This window comes from Melanotaenia boesemani, chromosome 10, assembly GCF_017639745.1.
Source record: "Melanotaenia boesemani isolate fMelBoe1 chromosome 10, fMelBoe1.pri, whole genome shotgun sequence".
In the NCBI taxonomy this organism is placed as follows: domain Eukaryota; kingdom Metazoa; phylum Chordata; class Actinopteri; order Atheriniformes; family Melanotaeniidae; genus Melanotaenia; species Melanotaenia boesemani.
Genome location: NC_055691.1, coordinates 20,983,991 through 21,005,677, shown reverse-complemented (window position 1 = coordinate 21,005,677; position 21,687 = coordinate 20,983,991). Strand labels below are relative to the sequence as shown.

Here is a 21,687-nt window from a genome sequence, read left to right as displayed (position 1 = left end):
CAAACATCAGAGTTTAAAAGTAAAAATAGAAAGACAAAATACATGTCTGATTTAATAACCGCTGATCAAAGCGTTGAATATTCAGTTTCATTTATATAAACTCAGGTTGATTCACGGTTTCCCTTTGATGTGTTGATTATTGATACATTTAAGAATGAACTAAATGACTGCACCAAACATCTGACTGATACACCTCTGAACTCCTGCAGATGGCTGCCTCCGCTCTCACCCAGAGGGTGCAGCCTCGCGCCTGCCTTTAAAAAGTGTTAAATCAAGGCGCAGAAATAGCGGCCGCACATTTACAGTAGTATTCAAATAGTGCGTGCAGAGCTGTCTCATCCCAGTCATCATTGCACGTTCTGGCTGAAATGTCCATAATGCAGATTCTCTCCAGGCAAACGTGCAAATCAGGTGTATAGTATTGTAAGGCGCAATCCATTTGTCATTTTAGATCAGCGACTTTTGCTGTGATGTCAGGTAGTTTTGATACCCGCAAACCAGATCCGGTCCAGATCCTGGAAAGTTGTTTTCGTGAACAATGACGAAATTATTTCATTGACGACCCATGACGAGACGCGTGCGCGAGTTAGGAGACGAGACTAGAGAAAATGTTTGAGGAACTGTCAGACATTTAGATTCGGAGATTTCAGCCTGTTGCTGTAATCTGTCAAAAGCTGCAGCCGCTCCTTGTTTGGACACGCCCACCACCTGGATGCACTACACACCTGCTGTCACACATAAACACGCGCGCTCACACACACACGTACACTGTTGAGTTTATTCATTGATGCAATGATGAGTGAATTCGTAGCTTCAACAAAGGGGTTCGTTGGTGGGAAACGGCGAGATGATGCTTAACATCCATCAGAAAGAAAAACACAACGCGTTGTAGAGGGAGGTGCCAATAAATGTGCCAGCATACAGCAACGAAGGTCTGTAGGCTACTGTGGTCTATGTAAAGTTAAAATAGTTAAACGCACTTAACAGCTTCGTTATTGAGGCACGCAGATTTGCTGCTTTGATCCGGTTTATTGTGTGATTGATGACATGCGTAATGGAATGTAGGCTACATAGTTGTGGAACATTAAACAAGGCAAACTGTAATTCAACTTGACAAATGAGTGCGTGGCAAACTGGACAAACTGAAGCGGTCAACAAAACTACGGCTGACCAGCTCTCCTCTCTCTGGCAAACCAGCGCCAGAGCCCCCCATCACCATGGCAACCAAAAAAAACAATCCATAAAACCATTGATCACTATCCATGACGACTTATATGGCTCCTACACAGATAGAATAATGATTAAACATCTCGTTCTGGCAAACAACCAGCTGTTTGCACGCTACTTTTGTTCTGAAGTGTTAACACTCTCCTTCCGCTTCCGGTCTGCCAGCCGTCACTATCTCGAATAAGAAACAAAAAAACGAAACAAGGAATTTGCAAAAACCAAATTTCGGCCGTTATTTGATTTGGATCTTTTCGTTTTTTCGTTTTATTGGGCCGAAAGCAAAAACCGTTTTTCCGTTTTTGGTTTAAAACGAAAAAAAGAAAAGGGGGCGCTGTTTCTGTTATTTCGTTTTTTGGTTTTGTCAGAAAAACGGATTATACTTTGATACCCGGACCGGAAAGTATCTTTATTATGTAAAGTCTCTGTACTTCGACATACTATGGGAAATATTATGTGAACTACTACAGTTTTGAACTTATTTTAATACATGAAAATAAACATTCACGCTATCAAAAAGTCATATAATTTGGAAGGTAAAAGAAGCCTAAAAAGTCTTCCCTGTCTTATCGTTCATGTGTACAACTCCAAAATAGCCCGAGATAACAAACGTATGACACCGTGTTTGACTTGTGGTTGTTTTGAACCTTTATGTCATCATTCAATCTCCATCTGCGTTTTTGGATTGTTACATATGTTTGTGGTATTTTTACACATTTTCGTGGTCATTCATCAATTTGTAGTTTCTCCTTTCAGTCAGCCCCGTTTCTTGTCAGAATGTGTTTGTACCTTTTTAGTCATGCCTTTTGTGTCACTCTGGTTTATTTTCATCATTAGTAACTTTTTTGTCAGTTTTGATGTCTTCATTGTTGGTTTACATCTCTGTGGACATTTGTGTTTTAGTAAAGGCTACGTCCCTTTTTTGGTAATTGTTTGAATTTGTATTAGTCTAATTTTTGTGTAATTTTGTAGTTAATAGCTAGTGTGCATTGGGAAAGATCCCTTGGGCATTGCAAAACAACAGCTGAAACTAAACGTAGGCAAATAAGTTTATACATAATAAAATGGGCTGAAAACGTTTTTTTTTTTTGTCTTGTATTTGTGATTATGCACATATGTAGCCCATTTTGCCTCAAAGTATATTCTTGTGCATAGATACAATTTGATATAACAAATTTCTTCTTCTGTAATTTTGCTTCATCCATCAATACATTTTTTAGGTGTTTTATCCTTGTCCCATCTCCCCGCACATTAAACTTTGCCATTAACAGGACTATTTTAGAATCATTTAACTTAATGAAAATAAAAAAAAGATAACCTAGTGTGATATTTAATTTACTAAGATATATGAACTTGGAGAGTCAGAAACAACAAATGTTTTAAACCAACACCAATTAAGTCTGTTTAAAAAACAAACAAACAAAAAAAACAGCTCATTTATATTTTCACCAGATCCTTCTCCTCCTTCCACATCCTGTAACTCAAGTATTATTTGAAATATGTGGGTAAAATGCAACTTGGTGTAAAATACTGTGATAAAGATTGTATTTGTCAGTTGAAGAGGAGGCTGGCTGCTGTGTAAGAAAGCATCCAAGGCAGATCAGAAGCCAGCAACATGCAGATTTTAACCCATTTTCCTGTCAAATCCCGAGATGCTGCTTTAGTATAATTATTCTGTGTGTTGTATCATTGATTTTTAGACAGTGAAAGACAGGCTTATGTTTCAATCTTAGACAAATGACTCCTAAAATGGCGTAAGCTACATATTCTAATATAAAGTACTGTATTGCCTTTGATTTACAACAACTGATCAAGGATAATGTTCTAGATACACTCAAGATAATGAAGTGTATTCAGCCGCCCTTGAAGTTTATCTGTTGCTGCATCGATGATCTACTCAGTGACAACACAGGGTGCGCAGGCCCTCTGGTCTAACTAATATATCCACCCCTGGAACTAAGAAGTCGAGGGAAGCAGTTTTTGCTTTTCATCTTTCCATTTTCCTGTTAAATTTTCAGCTGTCAGTTCTTAATTGTTTCCAATGTAATTTTTCCAGCCTTCACCGCTGATGACAGATGCTATACTGCTATTTTATATTACCAATGCATTTCATGAAGCCAGACATTTTAGTTTGTATTCCAAGCAATGTGACAGGAAGCCGATGTGGCATTTGGAGGAAAAAAAGCATCAGTCATGACAGGGTATGCTGCATATAGAGACTAATATTATCAACAAAGTTGTTTAGGGTCATATTATGTAGAGATGTTTATGATAAGGAAAAAAAAAAAAAATTCAAACATTTAATTTTCAAAAATTCAAAATACTGTTGTCTGTATGTAAGCTTTCCTGTCTAATGTTACGAACTATGTAAACAGCAAATATCTTAAAGAACATAGTTCACAGTAATAAGAAATTGGCTGGTTGTGGCTACTCTATCACCCAAGGTGATTGTTACCTCTCATGAATAAAACATGAGTGTTTAGTCGAAGCCAATCAATAATGTCCAAGTGAAAGAAACAAAGCAAATATGAAGGGTATACATGTCTCTGAGTTTATTCAAGGAGGAGTGTATGATGAAACCTGTGGGTAACTGCTTTGTCCACACATACTACTTTAGTAAAATTACCTTCACCCACTTCAACCAGATCAGGTACAAGATCGAGAATCTTAGGAGCTGCCTTTAATGGGGAGGAAAAAATATGCTTCCAATAGTGGTCCTGTACTGAAATGCGTGTCTCAGTTTCTTTACATTTTTCATTACACCACATTCACAAGTTTCAAATTGGGGAAGAAAAAAATCGACAACTGCACAAACATTTTTTTCTCTCTTTTGTTGTTTTTGTCCCAGGACTCAATGCATAGGAGTATACAGTTAGAATACAGTATTTCAACATGTCTTACAAAGATTTATATGGTATAGGAAACAAGAAATAAAAATAACTGCACAGCAGTATGAAAAGTAATTTGTCGAGTATAGATAGTCATTTATCGTACACACTGTAAAATAGCTTTAGAAACACAGGGCAAAAAAAGAAGAAGAAAAAAAAGAAAAACACCATTGGAACAATTTTGCGCTATATTCAATTTACATATGAATACTCCTTTGTCTTCAGACTAATTTAGGAGTGCCTAACATTTTTAAGGGAAATCCTGATCACGTTGGCAACTGTCATACATTTATTTATTTTGGCTTTTTGCCATAGCCACTTAAGTCCTACTAAACAGACCCCAAAGACACCCAAAAGAAATGCACACATCAATACTGCAACCATAAAATAAATCATACTGAAATGTCTTCAGCCTATTGGCACACAAATGGCTGCAGCAGGGCATCTAGTATTTTTGACAGCACACATAAGATCACAAGTCCAAATACATTGCTGTGTCTATAGCACTATCGTCATAATCACCTAAGTTACTGACAGCATAAATTAGAAACAATATATATGTATCATCATTTTCAATAAGGCACATTTTTGGTTAAAGAAAGGCTCTGAAAGAAGCTTCTTGCATTAACTCTGTCAGTGAGAAAGGAGTCAGCAGTAAACAGCAGAGACGAGGATGGAGTCTGCAGTCGGCATGCAATTAAGATCAAAAGCCTCCCCTGCTGATTCCATTATACTGAGTGCCACTCTGCACTGCACTGAGCGGGCAGTGCCAAGTGTTGTTGGTCGGGATGTCGGAGTGCCATGCTGAGATGGCAGGCAGGCTTGAGGTCTGAGCAAACCTCCTTTGAGCCAAGGCAGGAATCGTTAACATTCTGGGGTCTCTAGAGCTTGTTATGCCCTGTCAACTACACACATCCATGATCAGATATAGAGAGGACAATTAAATAATCTGTTAACAGCAAGACCTACAATTTAGGGATGGCATTTAATGGCCCAAGAAATATAAAACCCTCACTCTGACACTATCCACACAGTGACACTGACATATCAATATTCAAATTACCATTGCCATTATGTACACAATTGAAACCCAACCTCCCCAACATCATACAAACTCTAAAATGACTATAGTTTGTTCAGAACATGCCATTGCAGTATCAACTGCATCTCTGGCATATTCTTTATATCAGCATTAAGCTATTTAATAGCTTCAGAGGCATAATGCTTGATGACCATTTGGAATAATACAATATTATTAGCTAAAAAAAAGCATAAAAAAAGCATGAATCAGTTTGGAAATCTTTTGAACATATTGCTAAATTGCTACTATAACGCAAGTGTTGATTGTGGCTCATGGTTTACTGACATTATTGCAGGGCTAATATGAGTGACATGACTCCATGGCAGAATAAAGTTGCTTCTTGCTGACACTTTAAGGAAAACGTTTTGCAGCAAAGGAAAAAAGTAGAAAAAAAAAAAAAAAAAAGAAATCAGTCATTTAATGAAATGTCTTTAAAAACTATCTAAAATGTCTCTCTGTGCTTTAGTTTAGGTGGAATGTTTCATGGCACTGTACAATAAAGGGAGACACTGTGCTATTATCGATTTCCACAAGCACAAGTGGTAATCCAGCTTGAAGCAAATCTGCGGTCAAAAGCAAAGAGTTCCACTCAAATGCTTCTGAGACCACTGGTGACCTGTCATTCATATGAGCATGTACATTGCTAGATTAACCAGTGTCCTTGTGAGGACCCTTTGGTCACTTGTTGTAAAGCTCGGCGAGAGCGCAGGCTCCAGTGTGTTACTGTTCATTGGGGGGGGGGGGTTGTGACAGAATGCAGGCGTCCCTTCGCCCTCACGCCTGACAGTAGGCATCCTGTGTGTGCACGCACATTCCCACACACATTCGCAATCCATGTGAACACACTCAAAATTTAACATCACGTGCTCCTGTTCACATGTTGTAATTCAAGCAGACATCTACGCACACACACAGGCTAATAAAAACACTGTCCGCACCACAAGGAGATCCATTTAAAAAGATATTTTTTCCTTATAAAGCTTTCCGCATAAAGACTGCACAATAAAAAAAATATATAATACAACTCTTAAAACTTTTTCAACACAAAGAGAAATTTAACATCTGATTATCTGTTATGCCAGTGCTCCATGGAGGGGCTTAATTCTCAGACAGAGGTCTCTTAAACTGCATTCTGGGAGCAATATTCAGTGAAGCATGAGTGACTGCGCAGACCTTTAAGGTTTGGCAAGTGAGCTTTAAGGCGTACCTATGACAGCGTAACCCATCATTTTCTTCCCCTTTTTTCTCTCTATGTGCATTTAATTAGTCCCTTTTACTCCACAGAACAGAAAAACACTCCAGGGCCAACTTGTACAATACACACCCCAAATGAGTCCTTTCTCATATTTTCTTATTTCCATATTTTATGCTCAGAAAAGAAGAAATAAGCCCCTGTAGTCACTGGCGATTTTCATCCCTTCCACTCCCGCTCTCCTCGTAGTGGGTTAGAGATCTGTCACTTTGTTCTCCAGGGCGGCTGCGATCTGCTGGAGCCGCAGGGTCAGCTGTTTACTCTGGGCAGCTGGGTCATCATCCAGGGATGCAATGATCTGAAAGAGACACCGAAAGGACAGGAATGTAGGAGATCGACAGAGAAGTTAGAAATAATAAGCAAAAAGGAAGAGGGGGAGGAAGATTTGGGCGAAGGACAGCAGAAGGGTATTGTTAGAATATAAGAAAAAAAAAATACAAGAAAACAAGGAATGGGGATATACCAAAGTAAAGGATAAGTAGAGGGAAAAAGGGTGAAGCGTGGGAGGAGAGGATTGTGTTATTTGACATAAATAGTCACGTCCTATAAGCTGTTATTGTTTGTGAGCCCACACTTAGGGGAGACTGACAGCCCCATTTGTTTATCCAACTTGTTCATTAGGTTTTGTTTATCCCCTTTTTCGTGACCTCAAGTGGCAATGCACAATGGACTCTTAAAAATCAATTCCCAGAGCAATTTTCCAATTCACATCCCACAGAAATGCTTTCAATTAAAATTTCACACAATCTCTTTTCTGGCATATCAAGAGTGAAGGGAGGAAAAAAAAGGAAATATAGTGGGCAGCAGTGCATACAGTGGAATAGCTTCCTTTGGGTGTGATAGGAGAGAGAAGAGCCTCTTACCCCATCATAGTATTTGCTGGCATACTGGTAAAGCTGATGGAGGGCCACTTGTGTGTTCAGTTTGTCTGTGTGAGACTGTAGAACATAAATGACAAGTTAAAGGTTAAAGATGCACCAGAATGAATAAAATATTTGTTTTCTGAGCTAAAAATGTACTCTGCCTGTTGTTGAGAAATACAGACCAAATAAATAGATAAATAAACTAATTCTCCAAAGTATATTATTAACCACCAACCATGAAAGTTATGATCCTTCATGAAATCCAACACCAAATTAGGTTACTTTTTGACTTTATATGGCTAAACAGCATGTATTCTCTCAATAAAAACTTTAATCTCCGGTCCCTTTCCTGTTTTATTTTTATGAAAGAAACTCTACAAGTAATTGCTATAATTGCCTTGCCAAAGGAAATAAGGGATATATATTTTTTTATTATCTTAAACTTGGAGTTTTGGGATTAGACCAACTGACTTTAAAGGCAACTGTTTATCAGCTTATCAGCAGTAGGTTAAGGTGGGCAGCTACTGTGATGTGATAGGAGGAAAAGTAGGAGTTCCTGGGTTGAGAAAACTGACAAAATAAACTATCTGATGCAAAAGTAATGCCATGGGAAATTCACAGCATATTGGATTTGCTCAAATTGCTCAGATTTTTTTTTTAGGTTTGAGTTGTTTTAGATGGCGAAAAAAAAATCTGCTCCTCTGTGAGTAGCTGGTAGCTTAAAACACCTGCCATTATTCCCCTCTGGCTCATCAAACAAAAAGCTCTGACTGCTGTCTGCTGCATGTAAGACACTGACTGCTCATCAGTATTTCACATTAAAAAAAAAGCAATAATCATTCATTAGTTTCTGTAACATTTAGTCCGATGAAGGTTGGGGGGAAGCTGGTGACTATCTCAGCAATTAACAGGCATACGGCAGGGTACACCCTGGACAGGTCGCCAGTCCATCACAGGGCATGCATAATCATATAACCCATAAATCTTACACGAGTAGCCATAGAGTTTTATGTGTATATGTTAATCTCTTATTTGGTTTGTGTCTGCATAAAACTCTTTGAGTTAATTTAGAACAAAAGATGAAACAACAGCTTCTGAAAACACCACACTCATGTCTATAATCTTATGTGCAAATGCTTGCGGATGTAGAAGCATCACAACAGAAATTAACTGATCCTCCCAGAGTATAATTTAGCTCAGAATCAACAAGCTCAAATTAAGTGTTCACAGCTAAATATGTTTATGATATTAAGAAAACAAATACTCAAACTGAGGCTTAAACTCAAAAGTAAATTTACTCCCTTTAACTACATTTCTGCTACCATGGTAACCACTTGGATCTCCATATAATTCAGGGCTGGAATGGAAAGGATTGTAACGTTCAAAGCAAGGTTGAGTAAACTGCAAAGAAAATGACAGCTGTGTCTCTCACCCGTGACACCTCTGCCAAATGAGTGTTCATGTCCTGGTCGCTGACAGGTACCATCTGCCTGATGCCCTTGTAATAGCTGCACGTAGAGAGGAGACAAGAGGCGGTAATCGCTCCATTATGCTAGTGTTATTGAAAAATACCTCACAAAAATCTGGAGGATTTTAAACTCAGTCAGAATGAAAGGAGATTGACAGAGTACTCACTCGTCCACCATCTTCTTATAGGTGGAGATCTCCTTTGCATAGAGTAATTTGTTACTAGGAGAGTCCTAGAGATGAAGAACAAACATACAAGGGTGAAAATGATGACACTTGAGGCTGACTGACCCATGATAATCCACTTTTGTCTGCAATTTAGTTCTCGTGTAATCCACTTTATTCACATCTTGGCCATTTTTTCTCCCATCTTCCCTTTTGCACTTTGACCTTATCTTTCCACTCTCTTCCTCTCTCAGTCCTCCCTCATCATTCACTCCCACTTACCCGGCTGAGTTTGTGCTCGCTCTTGGTGCAGGCATCCATGAAGGTCTGAGCAATGACAGACAGTGAAGCGTCCACCACTTCGGACACATGGACATCGAAGATGAAGTGGGGATTTTTGAGGATGTTCACCCAGAAACGCAAAGGCAGGCTGTAGGTGTAAAAAAGGCCAACAGATCACTGTTATTATCATTACTGCTTCAGAACGTAGGAAAAATCTCATCAGCAACATTACCTCAATGAATTTATTTTAGTCTGGAAGGCATTTCATTTGAAAATGAGACAGAGAGAGTGTGCACTTGTCTGATGGTAATTGAGTGCAGTACAAAATAATAACAGGGATGGAGAAAAGCCTTGCTAGTAGGTGTCAGTTTATTCAGGACAATTCCCTTCACTGTCAGTTCATATTAGTCTTTCATGTAACACTGACCTGTGAGAGAATCATTGCTGTTCAAAGAATAAAGAAAAGAAATGAAAAAAGACAATGAACCTTGTCTGTTTTATCGAATAAAAATTAGAAATGCTAAAGCAACTGGAACACTTTGACCTTTGAAGTTCCTGTGCAGCTTAAGCATGTAAAGAACAGACTACACAATGTAATGCTCGAGTGCTCATGCTAATTTCCCTCCTGAGCAGAAAAACACAAGCACCATACGCTTCTTTCCAGCTTCATATCCGCTTTAAATGCATAAAAACACCCAGAATGCAGCAGTTTCCAAAAACTCTCCTCCTTGTGTCGATGTGAACGTCCTGCCATCTGAGACACACTGTAAAATTTATACTGGTTTGGCAATATCTCCAGGGAAGGCTGCAGTGAGAATACAATAGAAGCATAAAAATAGCAATGTTGCTATAATCACAGAATTAATTTAGCCTGGGACATAATTACCATGTTTGTTTGTTGTTATGCTTCATACACACATTCATATTTAATACATGGCCCTCAGTTGATTTGATAAACAGAACGGGTGAATGCAGAATGTGGTGTGTAGTAAGTAATTAAATCGCTCATCTCCTGTCCTTGTGTGGGTGCTCTCTTGCCAGCCTTGCGTCAATCACTAGCATCTACATGCAACACGTCGTCTTGTATACTTGAGCCTCAGTCGACGTGACACTAATTTATGCACTTAAATGCCACACGGGAGCACAATGATTGCAAATGCAAACTAAGTAAGCTGAAATCGTGCATTTGTATTCAGTCTTTTCTGGGATAAGTAAGTTTTATTTCTTGGAGAGCAACTGTATCACAACCAGCACAACTGGTGTTGGTTGTTAGACTGAAACGACAAGAGTGTTTGAGTCGGTCAAAGAAATTCGAGGTACTTGTGTTACTATTTCTTAAGTGGATTTCAGAGGATAACACTGTAGCTACCCTGGTAACACTCATGTTGTCTGGTTCTTTTTAGATCAAGATGAAACACACACTGACACTAATTGAAATAACAGTTTCAGGTTGAAAAAGTTACATTTTTTAAAGTATTTAAGAAAAAAAAAGGTCTTTATGTTAAAATCACACATAATTGCTGTACAATATCCCAAAGACAGTCATCCAAATTTGAATGGAAATCATTGGGGGAGAAAAAAAAACAAAACAAGTTCTTTTGAATTCATTTAAAAATTGAAAAACATATCTGATATATTGGAGGGCATGCAAAAAATTTTATGTGGGTCAATTTAATTCAGTTTATTTTCTTGGCAAATATTGTCAGGTAAATACTTTTAACAAGAATTCATGGATTATATAATTTAAAACTGAGAAAACACAATAAAGGTCCTGATAAGTCACATGCTAAAAAGTGTCTTTAACTTCTCTGAAAACAGCATCACAGTAGGCAACATTTAGTGCATATACATGCATTTTGTGTAATTGCTGAAAGTATTTAATAAAATGAGCTAAAACTGGAATGAAATATTAAAACCTTAGTTAGTTTATAAAAAATTAAAAAACTAAGCTATTTGAGGATATTTGACCTCTCTTTATGCCAGTGGTATATAACTTAATCCTCAAATGAAGAGTCTGTGGGGAAGAGAAAAATGTGATATTAAAAGCTTGTCAGTTTTGATTGTAGACTGGTATTCAGGTCAAACTGACATATCACATTTGCTATTGGCATACTGTACATTGCACACATAACTTTAACTTTAGTTGCATGCAAGTGGATAAAGTTGTGTGGAGTGCAGGAGAAATGCATCTCCTGAGATAAAGACCAAGGTTTAACTTTTTGTTGTTTTTGCTTGTTTAAGTTAATCTGCATATCCAACCAGCAGATTAATTTGGAGGTATCAGCTCATTATTTTGATATCCACTGGCAACATGAAGTATACCAAATCATTTCCACTGCATCCCAGAAGCTAAGTTAATTACAGACAGCCAGTGGGTGTCCATAATGTTCATACTTTAACTAAAACTACAGTAATAATAATAAATAATAAATTTTACTTTATTAATCCTGATTGGGAAGCACCCCGGTAGCACCCAGAGGGCTAAGAGCCTTGATCGAGGGCCCACAGTGGTTCACCACTGTTAGCACTCTGGGGACTAGAACGCTGGTCCTCCAGACCCAGGTGCACCACAAAAAGAAAAACTAAATGTTTTGTTTTAAATCTGGTACCAGAATGACAATGTATGCAGTCCTCCTGTGTTTGTACCTATTAGTCTTCCAGATATGCATGGTCTCCTCGTCCACATTGTGTTTCAATGCTTGCTCATCCAGGAAGTCAAAGAAATATTTGACAGCTGGTGGGACCACTGCCCCAGAGCACAGCACGCTGCGGAAGAAGTCATCCACAAACTGCTGCAATGTTCCCTGGAAGGACAAATAATATGAGACAGGACAGCAGCAGGAGAGCACAAAAATAACAAAGCCCTGAGACAAAGTTATACACACACTCCCACACACAAACAGGATATTCAGCTTTATCAAAATAAATTTTGGATTTATGTTCCTTTCAAACTGTATTACCAATTCAGCTAAAAAAAATGTATTTCAGTGCATTAACCAGCTAAAAGAACTAATATCTGATTGTATAAATAGTTCTTTGCGCTCTACCTTGACAGAGAGGAGTCGTGTCAGATAGATCTCTGTGATGGCTTTGGTCATTGACTTGTCCTTAATGCTTCCTCGCTTAGATTTGATCTCATCCAGTTCATCTGCTGGCCTCACCAAGTGGAAAACTTTATCATCCTCCAACAGAGCATTTCCTATGTGAAACAAACAACACTAAACTTTCTTCTAATAGTTCCAGTTCTTGTTTTTTTTGTGCACATTCTTAGGGGGGAAAATATTCTGAATATGAAAAATGAAAGGGTGTTTGAATGCGAAGAAGAGATGCTAAATAATCAACTTTTCTGAAATGTACATAAAAAGCATGTGAATAAAAGTGCATACAATTTTGGCATATTCTCAAAGCATGCAATACATAAAACAACATGTATTAGCATATTTAATGAGAGTGGGGATATTGAGAAATGCCCTGAGGAACCGAGACAAAGGCATGCTTTATATTCTCAAGCATGTGTGATCTGTGCTCTGCGGGTTTGTTGATATGTGTGAGACACTCACGCTCTTCATGATTTTCCTGGTTCTGGTCATAGTTTTGCTGTGTGTGTAGCACTTTGGATAAAACTAATGTGGCGTTATCTCGCACCTGCAATGCACAGTAAACTTTTGTTAGACAATATACACAACACATACACTTTTAGAATCTCTACATGGTACAGTGACAACGGTCAGCAGTCCTTTTATGTACCTCAGAACTAATTCTTAATCGATGAGACTGAGTAGACATAGACAGTGTGTCTTACCGGGGATGTTTACAGATCGTTTTCTTTAGCATCACTAACTATTGACCCTACAGTAACTGTGATTAGCACTACTCTGACACAGCCAATGAATCTATGGCAACAAGGTGGTTGTCCAAGAGCAATTGTGAGACATCAGCAGGTAAGCTCAAAGGTGGCATCACTGAATGGCCTTTATTTTCTCAGGATCAATGCAAGGCCTGGAAGATTTAGAGGCATACTGAGAGCTTACAAGTGAAACCAAGACCAGGTAACTGTGAGTGGTTCAAGACAAACAAAAACAATTCAAGTCAGTTCCAAATCTGATGAATGCAAAAAGGGAAACAGAAAGGTTGCACTGTTTCTTTTCTTTCCCCAATAATAGCTTAGAGTATTTGGGGGAGTTATTCAAGCAAATAGCTTAAAACCAAACTATAGCACAGAGAAAAAAAGATCTGTGTTCCTTAAAGGGTCGGCAAAGAAGATTTCACAGCCACGTTACCAAATTAATCATTCAGAAGAAAAAAATAAGAATGAAATAAAAATCTATTTTAAATTGTTTCAAAGAATTTATTGTATTTAAAAAAAATTAATGAAATCAAGAATTTGATGCCTGCAACACACTACAGAACACCAATTATTAAAGCTTTATAGTAAAATCTGTGTGTACTCTTGTTGAATACAAGATTTAATCGTGTCCGAAATAGATTTTTACAGTGTACCGAAAGATTATTTAACAGGTTTTGACAGGTTGTAAAAGTTGCAGTAGACACAGCTTACAGGCACATCACTAATATGTGCGGCTCAGTCTCTGAGATGGTGTGAAAATATTCGGCCCCTTTCATTTCTTCACACCATCATGCATCTATTCCCCTCCCCACATCCCCATCAGTCCCTGTTCTGATGTGTTCATTATGGCAATACATCATGTCAATACTTACATTGTAGTGTGCCAGAGTGTTGATGCGCTTCCATCTGCCTTCTTTCTGGGAGGTCAAGTCAAGATCTGACAAAATCTGCCCTGTTGAGCCGGGGCGCCACTCTATGGTTAAGGAAGGAAGGAAAAAAACATAAGCCACAATATTCAGCAAGTGTCCTTGTAACTCAGTTATCTCTCAAGTTCTGTTCCACCATAGCTCAATGTAAATCTCATTGTAAGAAATTAGATCTACAGAAAATGTCGGAGTTTTAGCCTTTAAAGATGATCCCCAAGGTTTCTGATGAAAACCTTAAAGGCTCTTTATATTGCTGACAATTAATGACTACGTCTTCTATGAATCTTTTGTAATTCCTCAAACAGAACCAAATCTGTTATATAACTATTATATCTGTTGCATGAGGCTAAAATTAAACAGACAATCTACGTATTGGATGGATAAATGTATTTCTGATTTAATGTAATTAAGCTTATCCAGGAATTAAATAACTTCAGTTTCTTCCCAACGATGACAGCCCCAGTGTTTATATAGAGATAAACACAGCCGCCATGTTGTTTTCCTGTCTGCTCATGATCACAGTCAGGTTTTATCAGGGTTTCACATCCATCAATATGTAGGCTGACATTGATGTGCCATCTTTTAGAGAATGAAAGGATGGGAGTTGTCTTGTATTAGTACATGTAGTTAATGTTGGTCTAAAGTTCACCCATTTTTTCTTTTTACAAAGGCAGTGTGTCAGCCTGAATGGCAAAAAGGAGGAGGGCAATGTTTACATTTCTCCCATTTCAATCTAACTCTAATTCCACCCTTCTTTTCACTCTATGTGTTTAAAGAAAAAAAGGAAGGATGGTTGCCATTATCAACTCTATGACTGTTAAAGTTCCAGTCTTTGAGGGGTCCCTTCTTTACTCACCCAGAGTGACGCTGTCAACTTTGGGTCGCAGAGAGTACGGCAGATTCCTGTACACTTGCTCAATGATCTTCTCTTTTACTTGGGAGATGGTGTCACAGTTGAGCACCTTGACAGGTGTAACATCTGGACCCTCACCTTGAACCAGCACCTGCAAAGTCTGAGGAAAAAGCAACACACAGAAGTATAAATTAAGACTGTGAGAAACCTACACACAGAAGTACAAAAAAAAAAAAAAAAATTCAAACGTGGCCAGAGCACCCAGCTAAACACCCACGCATACCAGGCTCTTTTGGGATGTTGTTATGGAAACTGGGCTTCTGAAAGCACACACAAACGTACACACATGTTGCAGTGACATCTGACATGACTTTTGCCACCTTGACCAAAGCGCAACAGCAGCAAACTCTGCCCCATTTCACCTCCTACACTCAGTGGGCTCAGTTAGATGGTACTGACCACTCAACAGACTCAGAAAGGGGCAGGAAAACTGACAGCAACAGCAAACTCATAAGCTCATCTGCATTTAAAATGAATTTGAAGAGGACATTGTGAATTAATTTAGTAGTAAACGCAGGATCAGCCTGCAAAATCAAACTTGCTGCATGCTTTTTTTTTCTCCCCATGTTTAATTCAATCACAGAATGCAATCCATCTCAACAGGAGACATGTAATTCAGCCTAATTTGATAATTGTCCTCGACAAAGCCATTACCCATGGGTCTTTTTATTTGTGCTGACTTTAACTGAAAACAGCTGTGCTCAGATTAGCTTCCATTATTGAAACACAATACCAAAACGAGACACACAAGCTTTTTCTGACTCCCGAAAGATGCCCAAATGGATTCAGAGCATGTGTAGATGGCAAGGTCAAGGGAGGGTGGCACGTACTCTATACTTGTCCAGACTTATATTAGGTTCACCTAAGCCACACATATTACAGCTATATTGGAATGTGTTGCCTGAGTCGCTTTTGTGCAGAGAACACTGACACCAAAAATGGATGTCACACAAAAGCGGCCAGTCGCCTCAGGGTTTTTTTTTTCTTACTGTGTGTTGTTACCATGGCAACATTGCAGCACATATAAGTGTGTTTGTGTTGCTCATCTTGCACAAAACACCCTGCAATCAGAAAGCCGTGTGTGCAGTTTTAGTGAGAGCTTGTGGTTTCTTCATGTAAGGAGGTCTGTGTGGGGTCTATGTTTTTGTGTGTCACTCCATCTCACCAGGACAGAGTACTCTACATCGTCGCCCAACAAGCCTGTGTCGTTGAGGGTGTACTTGGCTTTCTTCACTCTGGCGTCCACGGGCCCTTTTTCAATCTGGTGCTTGATGGCTCGGAACAGTTTGTACAAGGGCTCGCCTGCAGAGTCCTGATACACACACAAAGGACACACAAAGCCATTTAAAAGTTGTCTCTACTGTGGTTGGGAAACTAATTGCTGTGATTAGTACCTCAAAATAAATTCTCTCTGTCAATATGAGCACTAAAAAGAAACGGAGAAATCTATAGAGCCAGTAATTAATCAATACAGCCTGTCATCATACATATCTTATGCATTTATAATCGAGTGGATTTATTACTAAGTTAAAATGTCAATTTATTAATATTGCCTTAGACTATAGTATGAGCAATGAAATGTCAGAATATGGTAAAATTTGTAAATCAGTCCAATTTATTTTGTTACACAGAATGTTCTGCAGTATAAAACCCAATTATATTAAATTTAAAATGAAAGGACAAAAAAACTCCAATCATAACAACAAAATAACTAATAGAAAGAACACATTTTTCTTAAAGTATTCATTGCCATAGTAATTATTGCAAATTTTCTCAAATAATGACTGTCACACCCTCCGGCCTGTGGCTGGGTTCTGTGTTACTGCAAATACTGCTGTGTGATTGCAACTCTGCGATTGGCTGTGGATCTGCTCTTCCGACTCCCTGATTGGCTGACTCCAGTTACGCTTACCATCTAGTGGGAAATCGACTTGGACATTTGATTGGACGACTGCCATCCCGCTAAACCAACCAGCGGAACACCTGGCCTTTAAAAGGGAGGAAGCGCCAACTTTCGAGGCAGCTGTTCATTAGGCCCTCAGCTTGCCATCTGGGATTGTGTTGTTGAAGTTGTTGGTTGATTGATTGTAAGAGCATTTGGTAGTTAAACGATTGTGTTTGGTTTAAGGTAAATTGAGACTGTTCGCTCTCATCGTTTGTGAGTAGCTTTTTTGTTAAGTTTTATAGCTATATTTTGTTTGTAGTTTAAGTAGTTTTTGATTTATTTTGTGGTATTGATTTTGGTTTGGTTTACAAAAGAAGCTTAGAGTAAGTTTAATAAGATTTTGGTTTGTATAGTGGTTTAAAATTGTATAAGTTGTTAAAGCTATATAAGTAAAGAGACCTATTTAATTTGTATTTGCTAATTTGTTAATTGTTACCTCAATTGAGGACACCTTTAGTTAATTTACTTAAACCGAACTAGATATCCCGTACCTTGGACACCTTTTGTTGTTTTGTTTTGTGTTTGTATTGGAACCTGGGTTTATAGTAAAACTTTGTATATATCTTTAAGTTTGGTCCGGCTTGTTTTTGTTGTCGACCCCTTTGTCCCCTGGATTTCGAGGCGGGGTCGTAACAATGACCAATTAAATTAAAATAGTTTAGATGTAACTGTACTCCTTTCCCCTCATTTGTTAAAGACCAAACCTGTGAACATGCAAAGTGGTATTTCCTCAATTTCCATGTTTGACAGACCAAAACAAAACTATTTTTACCTTTAAAAACTGGTAAAGGCAGATGGACATCCAGTTGCACAGCATCCGTTCCACCACTGTCTCTGACCTGAAAAACAGATATTAGCAGTTTTTGAAATCCAATCAAAGTTAATATTTTAGGCAGAAATGTGGTTATACAAAGCAAATATATAACATTTATAATTTTTCATATTGTATAACACTTTCTAAATCCACATGCTTAGAAACCTTGAGGAAATCTCCACTTACAAATGAATTAAACATTCACCACTTGACTGTTTAGGGTTTTGTTTAGGGTTTTGTCTTGACATGTTTGAAAACTAATTTTGTGTAGTTATTCATGGTTATAAGTCTGTGTTTCCCGATTTACTGAATGCAAAGCAAATTTACTTTGGTTAAATATTGAAGAAGTCAGTAATCATGGTAACCACATTAACCATTAACACTGAATGCTCTTGAAAAAGGAAAAAAAAAAGTAATAAATCAGCTTGTTAGTATCAAGATATATTAATCCAAAACATGCGTCGGGCTCATTTGACGGCTACCCCATCACAATGTCAAATATCACTAATGGTGCCTTTTGCTAGCTCATAGCATGCCTAATTAGATATGGTCTCATATATATGGGGCCTGCATTGGCACAATAGCCAAATCAACATAATGAACGTTTCCACTGGGGAATAATTAAGATATGTGCTTGTATAACAGCTAGTCACAGCTTGCCTAAGCACAGCAGATAGTTCAGTAAACATAACCTTGTTTTAGTGGTGATGAGTGAGTATACTGTCAAACAGGTTCAGCTGAGGGATAGGATGCTGTAGTCAAGATCATGATTAGACCTTGACATGATTATTACAGCAAAAACTGAGTCATGCCCAAAGACTGTTAAAGTTTCTTTCTGTGAGACCGATTAAGTAAACAAAATAGGAAGTTCAGTGTTCACAGACACTAATTGTACATAAAAGACATTACAAACAAACTTTGAGCAATTAAAATAAATTGCAGTAAAATTAAAGATAAGCATCCACAGTATTTGGAAAGTTTCTAAAAATACCAGTTAATTTCACACAAATTAGCAACAGGTTAATGCAAATCTAATTACTTTCAAACATTTTTTTTAAATGGCGCATAACTAAATCTGTAATCAAATATTGAAATAAAATACAGTATAGACTGAGTTACAGTGTTGTGCAAAAGTCTTAAAATAAACCAAATTTCCTTATATGTCTTAAAATGAACAAATAGGAAGTGATCAAAATATTAACAAACAAACATGGATATAAAGCAAAACAAAGTCTGTACGGTTCTAATGAGCTTAAAATTCACATTAGTAATAAGCGGCTTTATTTTTCAACACAGTCTGAACCAGATTAGAAAACCTTTCTTGTAATTATCTTTCGGTAATCTTCGGGAATAGTTATCTAGGCTTCTTAAAAGATATTTCAAAGCTCTTCTTTGGATGTTTTCTGCCTTTTGTTCTATTCTTAGCCAAGGTGATCCCAGAGTGCTTCGATAATGTTGAGGTCCAGGCTTTGGGGAAGAGTCCTTGCACCATACACTGTTACTGATTTTCAAACCAGTTCTTTTGTTATTTGGCATACCTCCTTGTTTCCCTTCCCTAAGAATGGCTTCTTGACAGATACCCTTGTAAAGAGATCATTTTTGATGAGGCTTCAGTAAATGGATCAGCTGAAGGGTCAGATGCATCTATCAGGTCCTGTGAAGGTGTCATTGCTAGTTGTTTACTGATACCTCAGATAATACTGTCACTGAGGTATTTTCTGAGTTGCTTTCAGATCTTGCTGATGAGTTTTTTTTTCCTTTTTTGTGTGTTTCTTTGTCAACACAGACAGGATAGACATGCAGTTGTCTAAAAACCTTACACCACATGGCTCTTTGAGCTGATGCAACTCATTAGTCAATGGTTGACCGGTTAAACACAAAAGCTGAGCAGGGCTCATTTAAATCAACACCCGCCAATTTTATAACAAAGAAAATTGGGCACCAGAATTGATAAATATCAAAGAAGCAAAAAGAACAGAAAACAGATGAAGTAGACAGTTTTTATCATATATCACTTCATTTCACTCCACAACAAACGAGATCTTTGTCCACTTTATATTCTGTGTATTTAATGGCAGAGCAAACCTAAAGCAACACAATCAAGACCTGCCTACAGGTCAGATTCTTCCACACATTTCTGACTACTAACCCCCAAGTAGCAGAAAGATGCTAACACAAAGAGATATACATCTGTGGCAGTTGTGAGAGGCAAACCTTTAAGGACATCATTTTCAGAAACAAAGACTGAGCTGAAATTGAGAGAGGGAAAGGATGACAACGTCAAAAGAAAAGTTTTGAGGAAAAAAAACAAAACAGATTGCTTGGATAACTGTTTGCTGAAGACAACTTTGAAAAATGACAAAAAAAAAACATTGGCTCCATAGACGCTAAATATAAATAAACTTCTGCTCACTACCATTGACAGGGGCTCAAAATCTGAAGGTAATCTGGAGCACAGCTGATTAGAGTTCTTTTAATCAGACTGAAATTTATCAGAAATAAAAATAAATAAATAAATCATCCAATAAATTGTAGTGGGCTGCAACAAAGAAAAAAAAAAAAAAAAAAAAACAGACGGCAGAACAGAAGGAGAAGGTCTGGAATAGATTAAGTAGCAGTCTGGCCCTTCATAGTGGACTAGACTATTCATTGCAAAATTAAACAGAAAATATGCCAACAGAATGAAACAGTCCGCTGCATCTTGAACTGAATCCCAGAGTGTCTCCACTGGCTGAAAAAATCAGTGCCAGAGATGAGATATGGGGAGATTGAGAGATGCAGAAGGCAGAAGTTCCTAAACAAACCATAGAATCTAAAAGTTTGTACCAAATTTGATAGCAACCCATTCAGTGCTTGGCTAGACATTTCCAGTGAAACCAAAATTAGGACTTTCAGGTGGCAAAAGGAGAGCAAACTGAAAACCAAGTCACAGGGATTCATCTTTTATAAACCATAAACATCTGTATTTCATGTGCTAGATCATTTTGTAAATGTTAATATATTTTACTTGTTTATGTGAAACCTGACTTGCTGGTAGAACCAATGACATGATATTTTAACAGTGCTGAACTGCTTTCATAACAAACTGTCAACATTATGCTTGGGCCATTATCTGCTGAGAAACAGCACTGAGTTGATCCACACTAACCTGCGCAGCATCAGTTTGGGATTCTTGCTGTGGACGTATTCCTCCATCAGCTCCAGCAACAGTGTTCTCATAATGTCAGTGTAGTATTCCAGCTTCCCATGCAGAGCCACTGTCAGCAGGGAGGCAAAGTACACCTTGGCCCTGGCATTGAAGTCATGACTGCGCTCTAGGGTGCGAATAAACTACAAAAACAGCATCACACACACACACACACACACACAAACACAGACACAGGCAAATGATGAGCTGAATTAATCATCATGATGAAGCTAAAACACACAGAAGCAAACCCAGCATAATATGCTTTTAAATTATCAAATGACTAATGCCAGTGAAAATTATAATTATCAAGGTAATTTTGGCTCTGCCCTGTAAAACATTGTGGCTTAGAAATGATCCCAATTAGTGGAAGAAGAATCACCGCACAAATGCAGTTAACACCTAAAAGGCTGTTTCTGTGCCAGCAATATTGGATTAATAGAAATCTTCACACGTTTCCTTCCGCTGTGTCTTCTGCACTTCTAATGCTATACTCCAAAAACTAGAACATCACAGTTCATAGGATGGGAGCATGAATTCAAAATATATTCTTATTGCACAATGACTAGTTAAGGTTGATTTCAGAGCTAACAAACAGAGGAGAGTGACACCATGAGAGCTGTGGTGGAGCAATCTACTATTGTGGATTACAAACATATTCTGTGCTGCACAGTAATACATTACTCTTGGCTTTTTTACCCAATAAACCAAGGCCAAAGCTGACTTAATGTTACACCGTGTATGATCAGAAAATAACTTGTATAAACAACAAAGACACCCAACACTTAAATATCCTGATGCTGTTAGAGGCCTTGTGTGTTATACTGCAGCTA

General features: G+C 38.0%; 1 protein-coding gene across 3 annotated transcripts in view; it reads right to left on the bottom strand.

Moving 5' to 3' along the window:
- Positions 1–3,752: 3,752 nt before the first annotated feature.
- plxnb2b (plexin b2b) overlaps positions 3,753–21,687 on the bottom strand; it is a 115,151-nt gene continuing 97,216 nt past the window's right edge. For all 3 annotated transcript variants that reach the window (XM_041997098.1, XM_041997097.1, XM_041997096.1), the window contains exons 25-37: positions 20,816–20,997; positions 17,626–17,692; positions 16,074–16,220; positions 14,852–15,008; positions 13,942–14,042; positions 12,783–12,867; positions 12,270–12,421; positions 11,869–12,026; positions 9,223–9,370; positions 8,944–9,008; positions 8,741–8,816; positions 7,309–7,383; positions 3,753–6,743 (exon numbers count right to left, since the gene is read on the bottom strand). In XM_041997098.1, coding sequence (XP_041853032.1) covers positions 6,639–6,743; positions 7,309–7,383; positions 8,741–8,816; positions 8,944–9,008; positions 9,223–9,370; positions 11,869–12,026; positions 12,270–12,421; positions 12,783–12,867; positions 13,942–14,042; positions 14,852–15,008; positions 16,074–16,220; positions 17,626–17,692; positions 20,816–20,997 — 1,518 coding nt within the window. In that variant the 3' untranslated portion in view covers positions 3,753–6,638. The remainder of the gene's footprint in view (positions 6,744–7,308; positions 7,384–8,740; positions 8,817–8,943; positions 9,009–9,222; positions 9,371–11,868; positions 12,027–12,269; positions 12,422–12,782; positions 12,868–13,941; positions 14,043–14,851; positions 15,009–16,073; positions 16,221–17,625; positions 17,693–20,815; positions 20,998–21,687) is intronic.